The following is a 19,483-nucleotide window of genomic DNA, read 5'->3' as shown; positions in this document are numbered from 1 at the left end:
CCATCCAGATTGTCTGTTTAATTGAACATAGCATTGTTGATACACCATTAGTGAGCATGCCATATTCTTGTGATTGTGTCGTTTTTCACTTGCTGAGCAGAAGCACAAAGGAGCGTTTTTCTCTATATTTCTCTATTTATAGACCCTCTCTCCTCGGTGGAATGTACCATTGGGTCTTCCCAGAAGAAAATAGGGGGGAGCAGAGAAGCTGTGTTTGATATAAGACAAGTTTCCAGCGAGTTGTCTTTACTGAAACCACCCCACCAACGTGGTAGAGGTTGAGTCAGTCCTGCTCGTTTAAACCGAGAAGACACCCATAGCGACTCGAATGCAAAACAAAAATAAAAGGGTGCCAAGAAGCTGGGACGAGGGAACGTGGGTGTAAATAGGCAGTGTACACGCTTGGTCTCTCTCTCTCTCTCTCTCTCTCTCTCTCTCGCTCTCTCTCTCTCTCTCTCTCTCTCTCTCTCTCTCTCTCTCTCTGTCCCTCTGTCTTTCTACCTCCCCCTCTCTCTCTTCTACCCCCCCTCTCTCTCTCTCTCTCACTCTCAACTCCCATATCTCTGTTTCCTCTCTTTTATTATATCAATGAACGACTTTCTGAGTAGGACTTAAACACAAGGAATCAAAAAGCCTCCATCGGGACCAAAAACGGCATCACGCGGTTCTGCTATGCGACTTGAGCGCACGCTACATGTGTTTTCACATCAATGTAAATATTGGCTTTGATAGGACGAGAGCCCAATCAGCTCTGGCGCGGCTCGCTTTCGGACGCGAATTTTGACCAAGACTTGCTCCTTTGCCTTTTTGATTCGCCACCACTCTCATCGCCATCTGCCGCTGTCGCTAGCCACCCCTCAACTCGCTGGCCGGTCCGAACGAAGATGGCAACTTTAACCAACGGGCAAGTGGACGCCGCGATGCACGGCGTCGGGGTCGGGATGGTCTCCGCCAGCACCAACGGGCTAGTGAACGGATTAAGCCACAACCACAGCCCAGGGGGCTGCCCGGCCACCATCCCCATGAAAGACCACGATGCCATTAAACTCTTCATCGGTCAGATCCCCCGCAACCTGGACGAGAAGGACCTGCGGCCCCTCTTCGAGGAGTTTGGCAAGATCTACGAGCTCACCGTGCTCAAGGACCGCTTCACGGGCATGCACAAAGGTGGGTAACGCTCCCGGCATCTGTCACACGTTTTGAGGGCGACAAGAGCGACACTCTAACAGGATGACTTGTCAAAAAATAAAATAAAATAAAAATAAAATAAAGACTATGTCAATGTCCTAAATCCTAATATTCCAGCATTAAGAGTGTCACAAAACGGGAATCACGACAGCTTGCATTTGCGTTTGTAAGACTGCTTTCATTCACTCCAGTAAATCCAGGCCATTAAACTCACGTTTTCATGTTGCAATAGCTCGAGGCTGTGTTTGATTGCCCACGGCATTGTGTATGGTGTGCGTGCGCTTGTGAGCGACTAAGTCCATAATTAATTACGTGCTTTACACTTAAAAAAAAAATCCTTTAAAACTTTTTTATTGCAATAAAATAGTGCATGGATTCACTTACAGTGGCAATTAATTAGAATGGCTTAACTTAATGGCTCATTAAATGATGTCTAATGCCTCCAACTGGTTGGACATGGCCTTTAAGGTGTAATATTAATGAGCAGTCTTTGTTTAGGTGCAACAGGAATGATGATACTTCCCACTTGTACTTTATTTTCTTCTCTCAAGGGAAGGCAAATCAGCATTTAATGAGAGGTCAGTAATTGATCCACTGTACCTGCAGGACATCTCCCAGGGGAGCAAAGTACATTAGGAAAAAAAAAAATCACTTTCTATAAGCTGTCTTAAAACTGTCCTGTAAACATTGGGTTGCACGCTGAATGTATAGGAATTTAAAAATATATACAAATGATTTTAGATGGGCTGTAAGCACGGGAGAAAAGAACGAAATAGAGGATGACATTTTGTGTTGGGGAGTATATTTTATTAATAGCACAGCTGTAGTAGCACCCCTGTTGTACAGTTAATCACCAGTGGCCCCAACTATAGGCATGGCTCGCCAGCTGATTCTAAGAACTGTCTCCTCACTGCGATATACGGCCCTGCTTCCCGCTTTCATTAGCGAGTCCCCGCTGTGCTCATATTTTAACTAGCTGGAGGCACTAGCTACTGCCTTACTCACTCACATTCCCTGCACAGACCTCAAACGCCTTCCAGTCACGTTCTATAGAAGAAGTGTTCCAAATTAGCAGAAAGCAAGAGTGCAGATGTCCCAAATAAGTGACTATGAGGTAGGCGGGAGTCGGACAACAAAGATAGTTTTTTTTATATATGTGTTTTAAAGTTCCCTTTTTTAATCTCAAGACGTTTTCAGTCTCACCGAATCACTCGTGTGAAATCTGTTTGTTTTGGTAGATCGCATGCAATTGCAGTTTACATTTCACTATTAGAAGCATTTTCAGCTTCTAAAAAGTTTGTGGAACTGCCCTTGAAACTATTTTGTCTCTTAAAAGGACATTCGATATCACTTTTTTCAGACCGATTCCAGTACAAGTACTAACTCTTGAGTATAGTCATTGATACCATGCGCATAGTAATTTTGATACGCAAAATCTCCATATTTGAATTTAAATAAATTACTATATTCTAAATTGGCATCTGTCGGATATGTGTGCCTTATCTTCCTGATCGTACAATGGCCAAAAGATGCTGATGTCAGCTGCCGTCACAAGTACTGATACCTTGAAATAAAGACAGATATCAGCCCAATACCGATTTGTGGTATTGTTTCTCAGCCAAGCTTTTACATAGTTGTCCTCCCTACCTTACATCATGTTTGTCCCTCATGGTTGTGCTCCTAAGTGTACGTTATACTATTCAGTATGAACCAGAAACTGTATATACATGTCGAGTGTTTCCAGTATAAAAAGAAAAAAGAAAGTCTATATTTAGTGGTTGTCATGACTAACAATGTAGTGCCTTACATTGGGACACTGTTGGCCCCATTTAACTTAACAAGGTGGCACTTTTACAAAGAAATAAGCTCGTTTCAGCTCACTGATCCACAGCTTCTTTCTGCTACCGCAGGTAATAAATGTTGCTTATCCTATTCTACAGTATCAACAAGCCCAAAGAAGCAGCCTTCCCTATGGTAATGCTGCCTCTGAAGAAAGAGACCCCTATTATAGCCATTGTCAGCTGTGGCTGTGATACTATTGCCATAACCCTCCCCATAATGACTCCATGTATCACTGGTAATCTAGTCTTTAGGATTCTGTCCCCTTGGAACAGAGGGCTGGGAGGAGGGGGGAGCTAGGAGGAGGGGTGCGGGGGACAGAGGTCTGCAGAGTCTGGGAGTGGGCGCTGGGACACCAGTGCAGGCCTACATTCTCTCAATGATTTTATTTCTCTCCCCTCTGTGACCGAGCCATGCTAATAGAGGCCATTTATAATGGTCACCGGCTGCTACTGCTGCAGCTATGAAGCACACAGTTAGCACACAGAGGCTGCCTTCAAGCTTGCGCCTCTCTTGGATTCAACAAGAGAATGTAGGGATGTAATTGCAATGACCATTCAATAGGATTTTATTTAAAAATGTGTCGCCAATTAGCTGTGATGATGCGTCTACAGTGAAGTTTTGCCGTATCGTTCTATAAGCATCTTCGTTTTTTTTTTGTAAACGCAACTGTCAGTAAGTATGTTTTTCAATTATTGACTTTTTGGGCCTAGTATGCTTAAAAGCACAGGTGTTAAACTCAATGACCGGGGGCCAGATCCTGACCGCCACATCATTTTATGTGGCCCGCGAAGGAAAATCATGTTGTGCATGTTTCTTGCTAAAATGTCTTCACTTTTAATAACATTGATATACTGTATTGCAAACTTTTTTTTTTAACAATATCACATTTAATATCGTAATCGTTCAACTTTTTTTTTTTTACTTGACAAGTTGCCATCTGATTTCAGAACTAATTATCCATTAATTTGTTGTGTTCACAGTATATATACACTTTTAAACTGCTAGGTCAAAAATAACCCAATTTTGGCCCAAAAATTGTTTCATTGTTCAAGTTGTTTCATTCCAAAACCAAGTTGTTTTGTTAAAAAAATAGGTTGCAAAAATTGGTCAAAAATAACACAATTTTGTTTGTTTTTAAAAAAAAAAGGGGGGGGCAACCCGTTACTTGGGTTGATTTGACCCAACAAATAAACCAATTTCTTGGGTTAAGGTTCTTAGGTTAGGGCGTTTGGGTTTCTTGGGTTGGAAGAAACCCATAAAGTTGCTTTGGTTTGCTACAAAACAACCCAGAGTTGGATCAAATTGATAGGTATTGAGGTCAAATTAGGGTTCTTGGGTTTCTTACAACCCAAGGAGCCCAAGAGCCCTAACCCAATAAAATTGGTTTGGTTTGTTAAAAAACATCCCAGAGTTGGGTCAAATTGACCCAAGTAGCGGGTAGGGGTTGGTCCATTATTTGACCAAAATTAGGTTATTTTTGACCCAGCAGTTTTAAGAGGGTATATTCTGTAAACAACGAACTGATGGAAAACTAGTTCTAAAATCAGATGCCAGTTAAAAAAATAAAATAAAAAAAGTTCAACAAATGAACTTTATTTTAAAAGTGAGACTGTAAATATGCTTGCAATATATCAATGTCATTAAAAGTGAAGACAATTTACAATTTTGAAGAAAAAAATGTAAAAAAATAAAATAAAAAGGTCAATGGACCAATTGGGTCAATTTGATGCAACTTTTTTTTTTTTTTTGTACAAAACAAACCGATTTCTTGGGTTAGAGCCCTACCGAAGACATCTTTGTGTTTCTTACAAGCCAAGAACCCTAACCCAATAATGTTTTTGTTTTGTTAGAAAACATCTCAGAGTTGGGTCAAATTGACAGCAGGTCGGTAATTTTTTGTTTTGTTTGTTTGTTTTTTACTAAAAGTGGGTTATTTTTGACCCAGCAGTTTTACGGGTTTAGTAATATGAGATGATGATATAATATGGGTTCACAGACACCTCAGAGGGGAAACTTAATTACAATGTGACCCGCGGCAAAAATGAGTTTGGCACCCTTGTTCTGAACGGATGAACAACTGCTGTTTCATGGGCTCAGTCAGTTGGTGTTGCAAAGCCTGAAAATCAAGCTAAACGCTGACAAGACTTCATTATTTTTGGGCCAGTATTGACCTGCTGAATTATGTCAACCAAGTGTCACAGTTTGTTAGCATCTTTCGACTCAAAGATGATGCCCATATTTTGTAGCCTAACATAAATGCCTAATGGATATACAGTGTAATAATTGACAGTTGTCTTACTGCAGATGCCTTATGATACAGCAAGCTGCTCATAAAGGGAATTGCATCTCTCTCTTTGATTGACTATATTTGGAAAGGTTTTCCCCTTTGAAATGAATATGTCACAGAAGAATACTCACAACAGATTATGGGGCGTATCATGTTTGGTGAGATCAGAAAGTCATGACGCCAAAAACATGAAAGACTCATGCTGTGTTTTATTGCAGGCAATTAGATGTTACAGGCTACCATTCGAGAAGTACCATCTGCAGAAAGGAGGATAAAACCAAATTTGCCTTCGAACAAAAACTGTGAGCGTGTGTGTGTTTTTTTGTCCTGCAGGTCTCCGTTAATGCAGCATGCGTTCCGGACAAAAAATTTCACTCCAGTTGCATCATCCTCTTTGTGGGATCTTTTTCTATCTCCTCTTGCACTTGCTTTGCGATCCGTGGGTGCGTGTGTGTGTGTGTGTGTGTGTGGACTCCTCCCAGAATACTACACTCGGCTTCTCTTACAAATGCACGCTCAGACTCCACTATGTGTCCTGTTTCTATCAAGATGCATCACTATCGATTGAGCTTGTTTTTGTCGGGAGGACTGCAACATGTGTCACAGAGGACGTCGCTACTTACCAAAAGTACACTTAGCCAGCAGCGCCACCCTGCTCTCGCCAGGCTCACCGTGGAACAGCTTAGAAGTGTCAAAAAAAAAAAAAAAAGGGCGGGGAGGAAATACAGTGAAGCTAATTTGTAAGGAAGAGAAGTGCCTCATTAAAATACATGAAACAATAAAATTAAATTGTTTTATTGCAATTAATTGCATAACTTCAATTGTTCAATACTTCAATAGATTAATCGCTAATTTTATATCTATTCTGAAGTTTTCATACTCTTGTTAACAGAAAAGTGGAAAAAAATTTAACTAATAGAAATATTAGTACAATAAATTTACAATAAAATGTACAATAAAATATTTTTTTTTCTAAATTTTCAGACTCTTGTTAACATAAAAGTGGGAAAAAAATGTTAAACTAATAGAAATATGGCTGCATCATTTAGTCATTGACACAATAATTTCATAATTCATAACATTTAGTTAAATTTAAAAGGATGTACTAACTTAACCCCAGTCTCCACAATTATATGCGTTATTATTGCATTTATTACTGCTAAAATTTGACGTGGACGTGTCTGCTGCGTTGCGACTGGAATTCCCCCAGTACAGGCTTTCCAAGTAAGGAGCGGTCATTAATTGTGCATTAGAAAAAATTGTGGTGTTAAAGAAACTTTCAATTAACTCAAAATTAACGCACTGGCATAACCCCGACTTTCAACTTAACAACCAACCGTTTTATTTAGGTGTGTGGGAGCAGAAAGGAATTACACATCTCCATCATCTCTTCTCAGATAATATGTTTATATCATATACATCCTTGCTCCAAAAATACAAAATAAAAAACGGAAATTTTCTACAAGTTAAAAATATGATAAAGAAAAAAATTCCAACACTTCGGGGTACGCTCCAACTGCCTGTTTTAGCTAAAGACATTAACAAGCTTTCTCCGATAACAACAAAAAAACTTTCAAAAATATATAAGTTACTTTCATATACTGATAAAATGTCTTTGCCCATCTCGAAATGGGAGACAGACTTGTCTATAGCACCGGAATCTGACTTTTGGATTCAAGTTTGAGAAAACGCATTTAAAATGACAAAACACACAAATTTACAACTTATCCAATATAAAATTATTCACAGAACATACATTACTCAATATATGATGAAGAAAATGGGACTCTCAGACTCCGACATTTGTCTCCAATGTTTACAAAACACTACAGACACTTATGTTCATGCTTTATGGTTATGTACTCCGGTTATGTATTTCTGGACTAAAGTCTTAGAAAAACTTTCCGCTATTTTGGACTGTAGGATACCTTTATCTCCAAACTTGTGTTTGCTAGGTGACCTAACAACAATTGACTTACCACATAAGCAATTTCAATCTACACTTGTAGCCCTTACTATCGCAAAAAAAACTATTCTTGTTAACTGGAAAAATAAACAAACTCTGAATATCGACCAATGGTCTAACCTCCTCATAAATCACATTTTAATGGAAAAAATATCTGCCTCAAATAAAAACCAAATATCAAAATTTATAGAAACATGGTCTACGTATATAGAATTTTTTAACCTAATTCTGGTTACTTAATTCTGTCGGTTAGCGAGAGCCACTACATCGTGATAACTTACATTGATGTTTCTGCATTTGGCAATTTATTATTATATTATATTATTAGTATGGGATTTTTTTTAATAGGTTTTAGGTGAACTAATGAATACACACATGCTCGCACGCACGCACGCACGCACACACACATGCACATACACATACTCACCCACATACAAAAAAAAAATATATAAATATATATATATATATATATATATATATATATATATATACTGTATATATATATATAAATAAGAAAAAATAAAAAGGAGAGCAATGATGACATGTCAAATCGAATGAACAATACTGAGCTCTCCATGAAAAAAAAAATTAAAAAAATAAAATAAAATTAACGCACTCATTTTGACACCCCTAATTTAAATACAACAGCGTAGTAGGTCTAAGTGTTATTATTGCAAGCCACTGTAACATTATGCACAGTCTGAACACAAACGCTGCCTAAATATAGGAAGATTGTCCTAACAAGTTAAATACAACTGAATTGTACTTGGCAGTGATTCTTTCAAGTACCACTACAGTGAGCCTGAGTACCACTCTTTGAGAATCACTGATCCAAACCAGTCAATGGGAAGCTAACAAATCTTGGTGTTAACATTGCTTTGGTTATCTCGCCCCCGAAAACCTTCCCACTGCTGAGGCACGATGAAGACTGAATGGCCACATGTTGTTGCTTTTGAAAGTGTGGCTGCTTGAGAACTCCATTTTTCAGAATTACATTATCCTGGGAAGCCACTTAATTCACCCACAGAAAACATTTAATGTTAATAGTTCAGAGATCACACAGTGTCCGAGTGGATACTTGTGCATTAGTGTGTACTTAATGTCTCTACTTGGCAAAGGCACGGCTCTCGGTGGATGGCTGCTCTGACCCGTAGAGAAGAGCAGATGCTGATAGACAGAGCTTTTTTTTTACTGGTTTATTAGTTTTATATAGCCCACTGTGCATACTGTTATTTTTATGCTCACCTAAACTGCTCAACCAATAGCCCAGAGCGGTTTTAAAATGAAATCAGAGTTTCATCAACATTTGGCCTTTAGTATTCCATATGGTTCCTAGTCTTGCGTTCCTATTGTTGTGTTTGTTGCCTCGTTTGAACATTTTAGTAGATGGGATTTTTTTTCTCCACAGCTTTTAAAAAAATAAATGCTCCTTCGGCATTTAAATGGGTTCTATTTTACTTTTGTTTCAAGTTCTAATAATTTGACACCCTGGATCTCTCTCTCTCTCTCTCTCTCTCTCTCTCTCTCTCTCTCTCTCTCTCTCTCTCTCTCTCTCTCTCTCTCTCTCTCTCTCTCTCTGTCTCTCTCCATAGTGATTCTTAATCATGATTGTGCTCCGCTTGTCTGCAGTACCTGTGGCCGGTGGTTCAAATGGTGTGTGTAATACTCCTGAAATGTGTGAAAGTCTTGTTGTTTATAACCTTTGTTCAGTGTGAAAGTCTGTTTTGCAAATGCCATGCTAATGTGTCGAGGACGGTCAAAACTCTCAGAGCAATTAAAGAACATTAGATGAGAACAACCAAAACATGGTTGTAATTAGGGGTGTCAAAATTAGTGTGTTAATTTTGAATTATTTTAAAGTTCCTTTAACGCCACTTTTTTTTTTTTACGTGTGATAATGACTGTACTGGGGGAATTCCAGTCGCCACGCAGCAGGCACATCCACGTCAATATGAAGCAATAATAAATTTAATAATCGTCCATATATTTGTGGGGACTGGGGTCAAGTTGTATGTGGAGATTTTACAAGTGACTTTATGTTAAAGATTATATAGCTCTTAATATGACAACAAAAATGCACTGAGCTGTCATCAACTTCTTACAAATGCAATTATTTCATCTAGTGGCAGAATAATGACCTCGGCACAAGTCAACATCACACTCGTTTTTTACAGTACAGTACATCTTTTTAATTTTAACTCCATTTAATGAATTATTATGAAAATACTGTATCAATGACTAAAAGATGAAACCATATCTCTATTAGTTTACATTTTTCTCCTTTATTATGTTAACAAGAATATTAAAAATTAGAAAAAATAAAAAATATTGTAGATTTTGTTGTGCATTTAGAACAGATATAAAATGTATGATTAATCGTGAGTTACTACTGAAGTCATGCGATTAATTACGATAAAAAAATGTAATCGGTTGACACCCCTAGTTGTAATTTACTAAATACCCATAACATTGTGAAATTGGCATTGTATATTGTGACTTCTGGTTTGAGGCTACTCACTTTTGTTTTGAGTGCACACTTCCTGTTTAGCATGGTTTGCACATAATGTAGCATGATAGCTTAAGTATAATATTCTATATGTAATATTCACATTTTATACTGGCAGCCCCTACGAAGTGTGTTTTGTGTAATGCTTAATCTATATGAGCATTTGTGTTTATTTTTTTTTAATCAAAATACATTCTGCGGGTTCTATAATAGCAAATAGTATGGAATGTGTCACCCATGTGTGTTTTTATTGAATTATAGACTTTCCCTGAACATTTATCATATACTGTATGTCTCCCTCCATCTTTTTTCATGTTTATGCTCCAAATGTATGTGTAATTATATCACAGACAATATAACTGTGCAGGCCTCCTATTTAAGGAAGAATGCTCAATTGTCTATGTTTAATAGTAATATTAATATTTAACGTGCGAGCACAGATGGAGCCCTCACCATGCACATGAATTCAGCTCTTGCTGCAGCCCTGCACTGCAGAAGCTTTGCATGAGGAAATAGCAGCATGACACAGCAGTAATATGAAAAATAGACCTTAATTTTGTCACCGCTAACAGTGTCAGTGGCCCATTCATTCACGTCCACTGCAAAATAATTCTAGTTGTACTTCTTGCCCCACATGTCATCCATTTGTTTAGAACTGTATCTAATGTATTTCCATTTTTAACTGTCTTTATTCTAAAACAGGTCCTTTTTACGATTTTATGCATTTTTTCTGGTATTATTTTCAGAACAAACCCTGATTTTCTTTTCTAGCGTTCGTACAAGAGCAATCAACTGAAGAGTGATCATTCCCAGAAAGTTTGTTCTCCACAAAACGGCTAATTGTAACTCAGAGTGACATATCCGGGCTCTGTCGGCTGGATACACAAAAACAGGGATTACATGAGGCTTGTATTCTTTATCCTGGACAGAATTCATGTCAGTGATCTCCGTGCATGTGCAATGCGTTGGTCCAGATTTATATTTCGCCCTCTGTGGATTTACAGTTTGCATCTCCGATCCTCTATGGCTATGTAACGCAAAAGCTGTCAGATTTGAGACTCATGGATTCAATCTTCTCTCTTCTCTACCAGCTCGCTTCATGCTTATTTCATGTCACCAATTAAAAATGTACCACACTGACTTGTAAGAGGAAGGTGGGGATGAGGGTTAGGGCTTTCCAAAGATCCCACTCAATTATTCAAAAGCAAGGGCGATTCGGAAAATGGTAGGTGAATAATAAGTCATGCAGAAGTTTTGGAGGGTTTAGGTTTCAAATATCATAAAAGATCTTCTGGTGAAACCAGTGGATGCCTTAGTTTGACATAAGGTGGGTCAGCTTTGACCCTATTCTCTAAATTAATTAATTTAATTATGTACTAGTGCTGTTGCTATAAAGTAATTTCTTATTCTGATATCGTCCTGAAAATTATCTTGAATAAGCGAGTATTTGGATAAAAATAAAAAAATATATATTTTTGTTTGGTTAGAGTGAGTAAACCCTGGATGCAGAGCGCAGTTCTATGCATGCCGCCAAGTGGGGTGGATTTAAACATTTGACTCCGCCCACACGGATTTTCAACCTCGAAGCAACTTCTTCCTTCTTTCTTTCTTTCTTTCTTTCTTTCTTTCTTTCTTTCTTTCTTTCTTTCTTTCTTTCTTTCTTTTTTGTTAAATTATTGCCCTGGTGACTTTGTGTCACATCTTATGACATCACGCTTACAGTATTGTTTGAACAATTTATTAAACAATGAAAATTAAAAAGTCACGAAACCCATATACGAACCTCAACCGTCCAGGGATGCGCCATCTGCTGGGGACAGGTAGTACTACACTTCGACCTCTTCCATCAAACCGTTTAGTTTGCTCCGCCCCACCTAGCTGAGGGTTGAGTGTTTGTAATTTTCGATGCTCCAAAATGTGTTAAAAAAAAAACTTAACGTCATAAAATAGCGCATCATTAAATCTGCAAATTTTGTTGGTTGGGGAAAAAAATGTGTTTAAACCATTTTGAAAAATCTGTGTGGGTGGAGTCAAATATTTAAGTCCACCCCATGTGGCGACACGCATCAAACTGCAATCTGCATCCAGGGATACTTGGTTAAAGCTGCTGAATGCAGAAAATTGAAATTACAATCGCTACTGCTACCTGTGGCCCAAAAATGAAACTGCCTTTTCCCTTCATCCCATACACAACGCGCATATGACGTTATATCCGCAGACAGAGGGAGGGAAATTCGAACCTGAATCCAATCCGAAAACTATTGACCAGAGGCTTGCAGGAGTTCCCATTAAAAACAGCTAATGTGTTAATCTACTAATTAAAAAATATTTCAGTCATTAAAGGTCAATTAGAAAAGCTAATGTGAGCTAATATGACATTTGTGAGCAAATTGTTACAAAGTGCAGATTTAAAGAATAATTAAATGCAGAAGACAAAACACACATTTGCACTTCATAATGAACAACTGGTTTTCATTTTTAGATAATCAACCTTTTTTAACTGAAATTTAAACTGTGCTAAGATGAACACTATTTTACTCTCTAGAAAGATTAGAAAGATGTTGGACAAATCTCTACAACGATTTTGGTCTATGAGACAAAGTGGCGTCACAGAAGAGAATTTGCAGACTAAAACAGCACATTTGAATAAACCTGGTTTGATGGTGATCAGTAGTAAGAGCAACTTTGTCGGGCACGTGTGTTCCAGAATTCAACGTTGCCTGGTGCTAGAAATGTATTAGCTTCTTAACAAAATATAGTTATTTTTTATGAGCTGCTCTACTCACTGAAAGTGAGAACATGTTGCATATTTGGACTCCCAGAGTCAGCATCCTTCGTTTAAAATATGACTTCTCTTCAGGAGATGCACGAAGAACATCTGACGTTAGCAACTCAGAACGGCTTTCTAATTCTTTCCTTTCATAACGACTGTAAATTTCCTCACAAGAAATGTGTGATGTTTGGCACGTAGCTAAGCGTCATAAGGAATGAGAAGAGCTTTGAATGCTTATTTTAAATGTTCTGTTTCGCAACTACATCGTTCTCCTCCAAAATTGGGCATATTGCAGATCAGATATTATCCTTCCAACCATATTGGCATCCCATTCAGGGAAGATACATCAAGGCTTTATCCTATTATGCTGGTTGGAGAGCAGATAGAGCAAAACATATCGTTGCAGAGAGAGATGGTGCAAGAGCGCGTAAAACGACACAGAGCTCGAATCGGAGGAAGATGTTGAAACAGGGTGATGTAAGAGAATGCGTGAAAGAGGTGAGGGAGATCCACGGAAAAGAGTTAGGGAGAGGAGGGGTGCACACAAAGAAAGAATATCAGAAGACAAAAGAAAGAGAAGGATATTGTGAGAAGAGGTGCAGCCCAAACCAGATCGTGGAGGAGGAAAAAGCTACGAGGACGAGAAGTTAGAAGATTGAGGGAGTCCCAGAGACAGATGTGGCCCTCGCTGGCCCCAGCTGATTGATAGCTTCTGGCCTACTTTCATGCCAGGCTCTGACCTCTCTGCCCTCTGCTGTAATTTATAGGGCGAGTTTTGCCAGATTTAAGTGCTACACTCTCTGGCCATCATGGGCCGAGAAAGGAGAATGACCTTCGTTGGATGAGAGCTGAATTAGACCCCCACTGCTCTCAGACACCCCAGGAGCAAAGTGTGCCCTCCATATTAGCACGATCTTACACAACTCATTAAGCGACACACTTTGGTCTTTTTTTGTTTTTGTTTTAGGTCCTGAAGCTCTGTCTTGGGATTCAACTTCAGCAAAAAAATATGTTCATAAACGACAGAATTTAAGGGAATGATAATGTCTCGAGGACTACAGACTCTAAAATATTGGGAAAAAATGCAGTTATTTTTTGCAATTATTTTTCTTAAATGAATTGCATTTAAACACTGTCTATAAACCACATTTTGATTTCTAATTCTTTGATGGTGGTCACACAATGTGCTGTAAAATCCAGTGAATAACACATGATCCCAAATCCAGGGGGTATTACACAGGCGGCTTAATAAGAAACAAAAATGTTTTCCCATTGACTAGGACCTAGGCAGTACCTAGGGGTTGTAAAAAAAAAATAAAAATACATAGAATCACTCATTTATAGCCTATTTCATGCACAATCATGCATTCAATATGTTTCACACACAATAATTAAAAGTGTAACATTTAAAAGCAGTTAACAACAGAGATTATAGAAATTGAAAAGCAAGTAAAACAAATAACAATAGTTTACTAAAATGACTAAAAAAAAGAGTACAGTGGAAGAACAAGATTTTCCTATATCATAGTTATCAAAAGAGAGCATCGTTTTTAACCTGAATTTAAAAAACATTAAACTTTATTAGCATGTTTTGACTCTTTATTCATTCATATTATTCACCTTGATAATAAAGGACACCAGCAAATCGGGGGAACATATTATTAGCAGTGGTGCAACGGATCACAAAAGTCACGGTTTGGATTGAATCACGGATTTGAGTAACGGATCGGATCGTTTTTCGGATCAGCCACACAAAAAAAGATAAATAGTACTTTGTCTTTATTTTGTAAAGCGCTTTTTCCATTCAATAGAAAAAAATTAATTAATACAAAATGTCCAATATAGCCATTCAAAATTTAGGAACACAACTTTTAAATGCAATATGAGGCAGAAACATTCTTATTTCATGTGTAAAATAACAAGGTATTAATGGCTTAAAGTTGTGTTCCTATAATCTAAACAGCTACATTTTACATTTTGAGTTGAATGTTTTTTCTTTTTGATGGGCAAAAGAGTTTTATAAAGTAAATGAAGACAAAGTTCTATTTTTTTTTAATGTAATGAAAAGACCTCAATGTGCAATTTAAGACACTTCCCTTCCTTTATACATGGAGAGTGAATTACAAAGTAGCCTTGGTCCAGAATATTGAAAAATAATTCAAGCAAGCTGTCAAACTTACTAATCAGCCGGTAGCCGGACACTCAGCCTTGTGAATTTCGTCACAAGCTCAAACAGTCGTTGGTCATGCTAACAGGTAGCCGCTAGCCACTTACGTCAGAGACTTCTGCAATGTCATACAATGACAGCGTAATTAATTAGCGGTTTCTTTTCGTCCTAAATTAGCGATTGAATATGAGTTCTGGATAGCGTTGTGTTGATGTTGGTCGCAACTACAATGTCAATCAACTACGATAAAGTAACGTCTAAAAGGGAAGTCAAGCTAGCCATCATGCCATAACATGGGTGAAGTAAAAGTCTACTAAGGCTATTTGCTTTGCCGTCAATGTGTTACTGTACTGTATTTGGTAAACTTTATTGTGAAGTTAGACGTAGCGTGTATACTCCGTTGCGTATGTTTCAGCTTCCTTGACATGTCAAAATGGACTGTGAATGTGCACCCCCACCCCCACCCCACCCCACCAAACAATCCACGTATCGGGCCTGACCCGAACAACCCACGGATCAATAATGATCCGCTGCGCCACAAATTTTTAGCGACGTAACAATAACAGCTGTGACATTGCGATATTAAAATTGCCACAATATCGTCGTTGTCACGTCACAATATTAAAATCAGTATGTCTGTTAAAAAGGCAAGGTTGTATTCCATTTGTGTAGTTCTATCACCCTCCTGTGGCTAGTTTATTAATGCAGTTTAATTTTAATTAGGGATGTTTTGGCCACTGTGGCGGTTGTCACTCAAATAAGTCAGTCATACCAGCAAATATTTTTTAACATTTGTGTAAAAAAAGATGACTTTTCGCCCGCTTCATCTGAACACAAGCATTGTAAACTACATAGACCATGATACTTTGCGCTGCTGAGCCAATTGGATCGCATGACAATGACAATGTTTTTTTTCTATTTTCTGCTGCTATTAAGTACAAAATCACAATATTGAAATTGTTTTCCCCATTGTGTTTTTTTTTTTCAATATCGGGATTTTTTGTATACGGTACCATGAGCTTTTTTTATATATCACCACCTTCCCCACAATATTGTGATAATTATAATATCGTGAGGTTCATATCGTGCCGTTTGGATATTGTTACATTCCTACATATTATACCAAAGCACAGAGAGAAAAAAATGCTTTTTAACGGGGATTCTAGAGGGCGTATTATTCATGGGATTTTACGGTAATTGTCATCTTATGGGTTTTTGTTGAGTGATTTCAATCCATGCTTATTTGCATTGGGTCCCAGCTGAAAGGAAATGATATGACATTTCATTGTGCAAATTTGCATGAAAATAAACAAGGTCTCATTCTCCCTCTGCTGGTCTTACTTGGTTGGCTGGTGGGTGGGCTCAGCTGGGTTAGAGCTTGACCATTCAGAGTGCTTCGGCAATGCACAACTCAGTCGGAAAAGATCTGGACGGAAAGCCATCAGCAAATTATTGGAGATTTGCAATTTAATGGTTTCTGAGATCTCGGCCTTTTGTCCGCACAGGTTCCCAGCGGGACAAAGTCTATTAGTTTGGTTCTTTAATCACAGGACAGGAAATGGGAATCCTGGTCATACACTTGCAGTGCTTCGCTGGGTGTGGAGTTCATGGAGTTTATAGATAGAGATAGAACTATGTGTGTGTGCGTGCATGTGTTTGCATACACGTCATTCTGTGAACATTCATTATTTGATAAATATGGCTTCCCCTGGAGCACAATTTGTGTGTATGTGTGTGCGTGCGTGTGAAGGAGAGCGCCAGGGAGAGAGAGATTCCTTTACAGCTTATTCATCAATAATATGTAGACACACTCTCATCAAGCACCACAAGAAAAACGATAAAGATGGCTTCCAGCATCATGTTTCAAAATATTACTACCACAACCGCTCAAATTGAAAAAGAGATGGTTTACACCATCAACTAACAGATCAAATGCACCACAAGATAAGGAACAAGATGCTGAAAGTTGGACAATATAATGAAGTCATGTGATACAAAGTTTTTTTGATAGCATCTCAATATAATATTTTGTACGTTTTGGCACCAGGGCTATCAGTTATTGCTTTTAGTTAAGTGGTTAAAAAAACATCTACAAATGGACATTATTAACATTAGCATTTGTTAATTTATTTATTTTATATCTTTTCCCATTCTCCCTGGGTTCTTTTCGAGGTTTCTTCCTTTGAGGTAGCTTTTCGGTTGTGAATTGAACTAAATAATATAATTGACTTGATCTAACTGACAAAGGCTTGGTTTGATGCTATAGAGGTTCACTATAAATTAAAACCTAAATTGGGAAAGTTTATCTAAGCATTGCAGAGAAAAGTAACATGTTGATTGTTAGCACTCACAAAAGTTCACCATAGAAGGATATAGTTTGTCAAGATGCAATTCCGCATACCATCCAAAAGGTATTGAATGGTACATTGATTCAAATGATTTAATAAGTAAATTTAACAATTTTATTAAGATTATCTGGATTAACCAACCAAAACCACATCATTTTTTATAGTAGCAGTTGTAAAAGTATGTCATGCCACATTTTGATTTCGGTGTCTCCTAATGCCCTAATTTTTCTAGTTTGACAAAAAATATTGTGAATGTACTGTGTGCTATTTTCTGTGGCCGGCAAACCAATATAAACCGTTATATACCCAAAAGTTTGAATTGTTTTGACAGCAAAAACTGAACGGTCTTCTGCAGCTCTGCCATGATCTTCCTGATCCAGGACTAGAAGCTATTTAATATGCTGTGTAACGTTAATAAATGAACTTGGTAGAGTGATTTCAGAAACGGCTGCCACTTTGTTAGTTTTAGTCATTGCCACATTGTAGAGGACGGATAAGCATGTTTACTCTAGGTATGGAAATGCCTGAATGTCTTTCATGTGTCCTTCCTGTATGGCGAGTGACTACTGGTCCATGTTAGCTTTGCAAACATCCTAATTGTGTTAAATGGGGAAAAAGGGAGGGGGGAAGATTAAAATCCATTAAAGTCTTCTGTGAGGGTATGCTATTCCCGGGATGGTGCTTTTGTTCACTTTGGCAAGGCAGAGTTTCTCCTTGAAACCCCACAAACGTTGTCATTGTGTCTACCTAAAACGTTGTTGCTGTCGCTGGCTCTTGCTCTTTTATTCACTGTCACACTCGCTTTGCTCCTCTTTGCATTTCTTTTTGTGATTGCCTCTCTCCATCCTTCTTACTGTCTTTGTGTGTCACTCCCATTTTCTCTCTGTCTATCGCTCGCCTGCATTCCCTTTGTAGCCCTGTTTCTCACCATCGCTCTCTCTCTCTCTCCCTCTGTCTGTCTCAGCGTCAGATAAGCTCACTGGGGGAGACTTTAGAGGACTCTCCATCTGTGTATAAATAGCTCTGGATGAATTATTGAGGGACCTGGGGTTGCTAATAATCCCGCAGGACCCATCTGACAATGACACAGAAGATGGAGGGAAAACAATTACGCAGGATTTCTCCTTCAGAAGAGAGGGAACGGGGCAGGGAGGGAGAGAGGAAGCCGGTGGCCTTTGGGAGCCTCCTCGCGGGGCCCAACATCTTGGCTAATAAACCCAATTAGATCGCTGGAATCAATCGGGGCCCCGGAGGCATCGTCTCTCTTCCACCGCCGGACGGCATGTAACAACAGGAAGTGTAATGATTCATGTTCCCCCTCTTGCGTTCAGATCGTCCTCTCATCTCCATCTTGCACGTTGGCAAGGAGGACGGGACAGGACGGGATGTCCGCCGAGGCAGGATAATAGGACGGGGAAAGGGAAGGAGAAGACAGGCAAGCGGAGTGGAGAGGCGCACAGAGGAATATTAATGGGAGTGTTTATCCTGTAAGTGTTTTACCCAGGGGACGAGACATGGGAGCGCTCCCGTGCCCCAGACTTTGTGTTCTCCCTGACAACATCTGATTCGTCCGCAGACACACTTTTGAGTAATGGGCTCGACCCTCGACATGTGTTCCTGACATATACCGTACATCCATCTGTTCATCTGCTTCTAATTGGGTCAGAGATGGACATTTGCATTGTAATGTTGGTTTATGAAGGGAGCTAGGAAGGAAACTTATTTTATCACTCTTGTTTGTATTGTTTCAAAGGGCTGGGTGGTTACATGCCATACGAGGGATTCGTGGTTGGTACATCTGCCTCACAATCAGGGGATCCAAGTCTGGGAATCGGGTAATTGGGTTCCCTCCCATATCCCAAACATGTTTCTTATCTTAAATGAAAATGGAAATGCCCATAGATGAGGATGTGAGTGCAATTTTTGGTTGTCTAAATGTGCCCTGCAATGACTGACCCGGTACCCCTCCTCTCGTCCAAAGCCAGGTGGGATTGGCTCCAGTAGCCTATGACCATAAAAAGATGAGATTAGATAGAGAAAATTAATGTATGGATAGATAAGACCTGATAGGATTGACTCTACTACAGTTCTGTCTCAGACCCAAAAATACCCAATATGATGTTCAATAGCAACACTGCTTTGCTCACATTCAAGAATTGGTTTATTGGAGTACCAACACACTTGGACGAATTCATGATGATCTGTGATCAATTGTATTTTGTCAAGTGGTTCCACAAAATAAAATCACCTGGCTCCAGATACAAATTGTACATCTGCTTAAAAATGTTTTTGGATCCAAATGATTTTATTGTGTGCAAACACTTGATGAAATAAAATTGAGTAAATTCAGCACAGCATTTTTCTTCCAGATTATATTATGTGCTTTCAAAGATCATAAAGGCAGAA

At 38.7% G+C, this 19,483-nt stretch overlaps 1 protein-coding gene across 5 annotated transcripts in view; it reads left to right on the top strand.

Annotated features, from left to right (window-relative positions):
- Positions 1–374: 374 nt before the first annotated feature.
- The window catches only part of celf4 (CUGBP, Elav-like family member 4), a 129,086-nt gene continuing 109,977 nt past the window's right edge, over positions 375–19,483 (top strand). For 3 of the 5 annotated variants that reach the window (XM_077572719.1, XM_077572718.1, XM_077572720.1), the window contains exon 1: positions 375–1,167. In XM_077572719.1, the coding sequence (XP_077428845.1) occupies positions 885–1,167 (283 nt within the window). In that variant the 5' untranslated portion in view covers positions 375–884. The remainder of the gene's footprint in view (positions 1,168–19,483) is intronic. The other 2 variants (XM_077572717.1, XM_077572721.1) reach the window with 2 other exon arrangements.

This window comes from Vanacampus margaritifer, chromosome 8 (genome assembly GCF_051991255.1).
Source record: "Vanacampus margaritifer isolate UIUO_Vmar chromosome 8, RoL_Vmar_1.0, whole genome shotgun sequence".
Taxonomy (NCBI): Eukaryota; Metazoa; Chordata; class Actinopteri; order Syngnathiformes; family Syngnathidae; genus Vanacampus; species Vanacampus margaritifer.
Note: the sequence above shows the minus strand (reverse complement) of the source record. Positions and strands in the feature narration are given on the sequence as shown.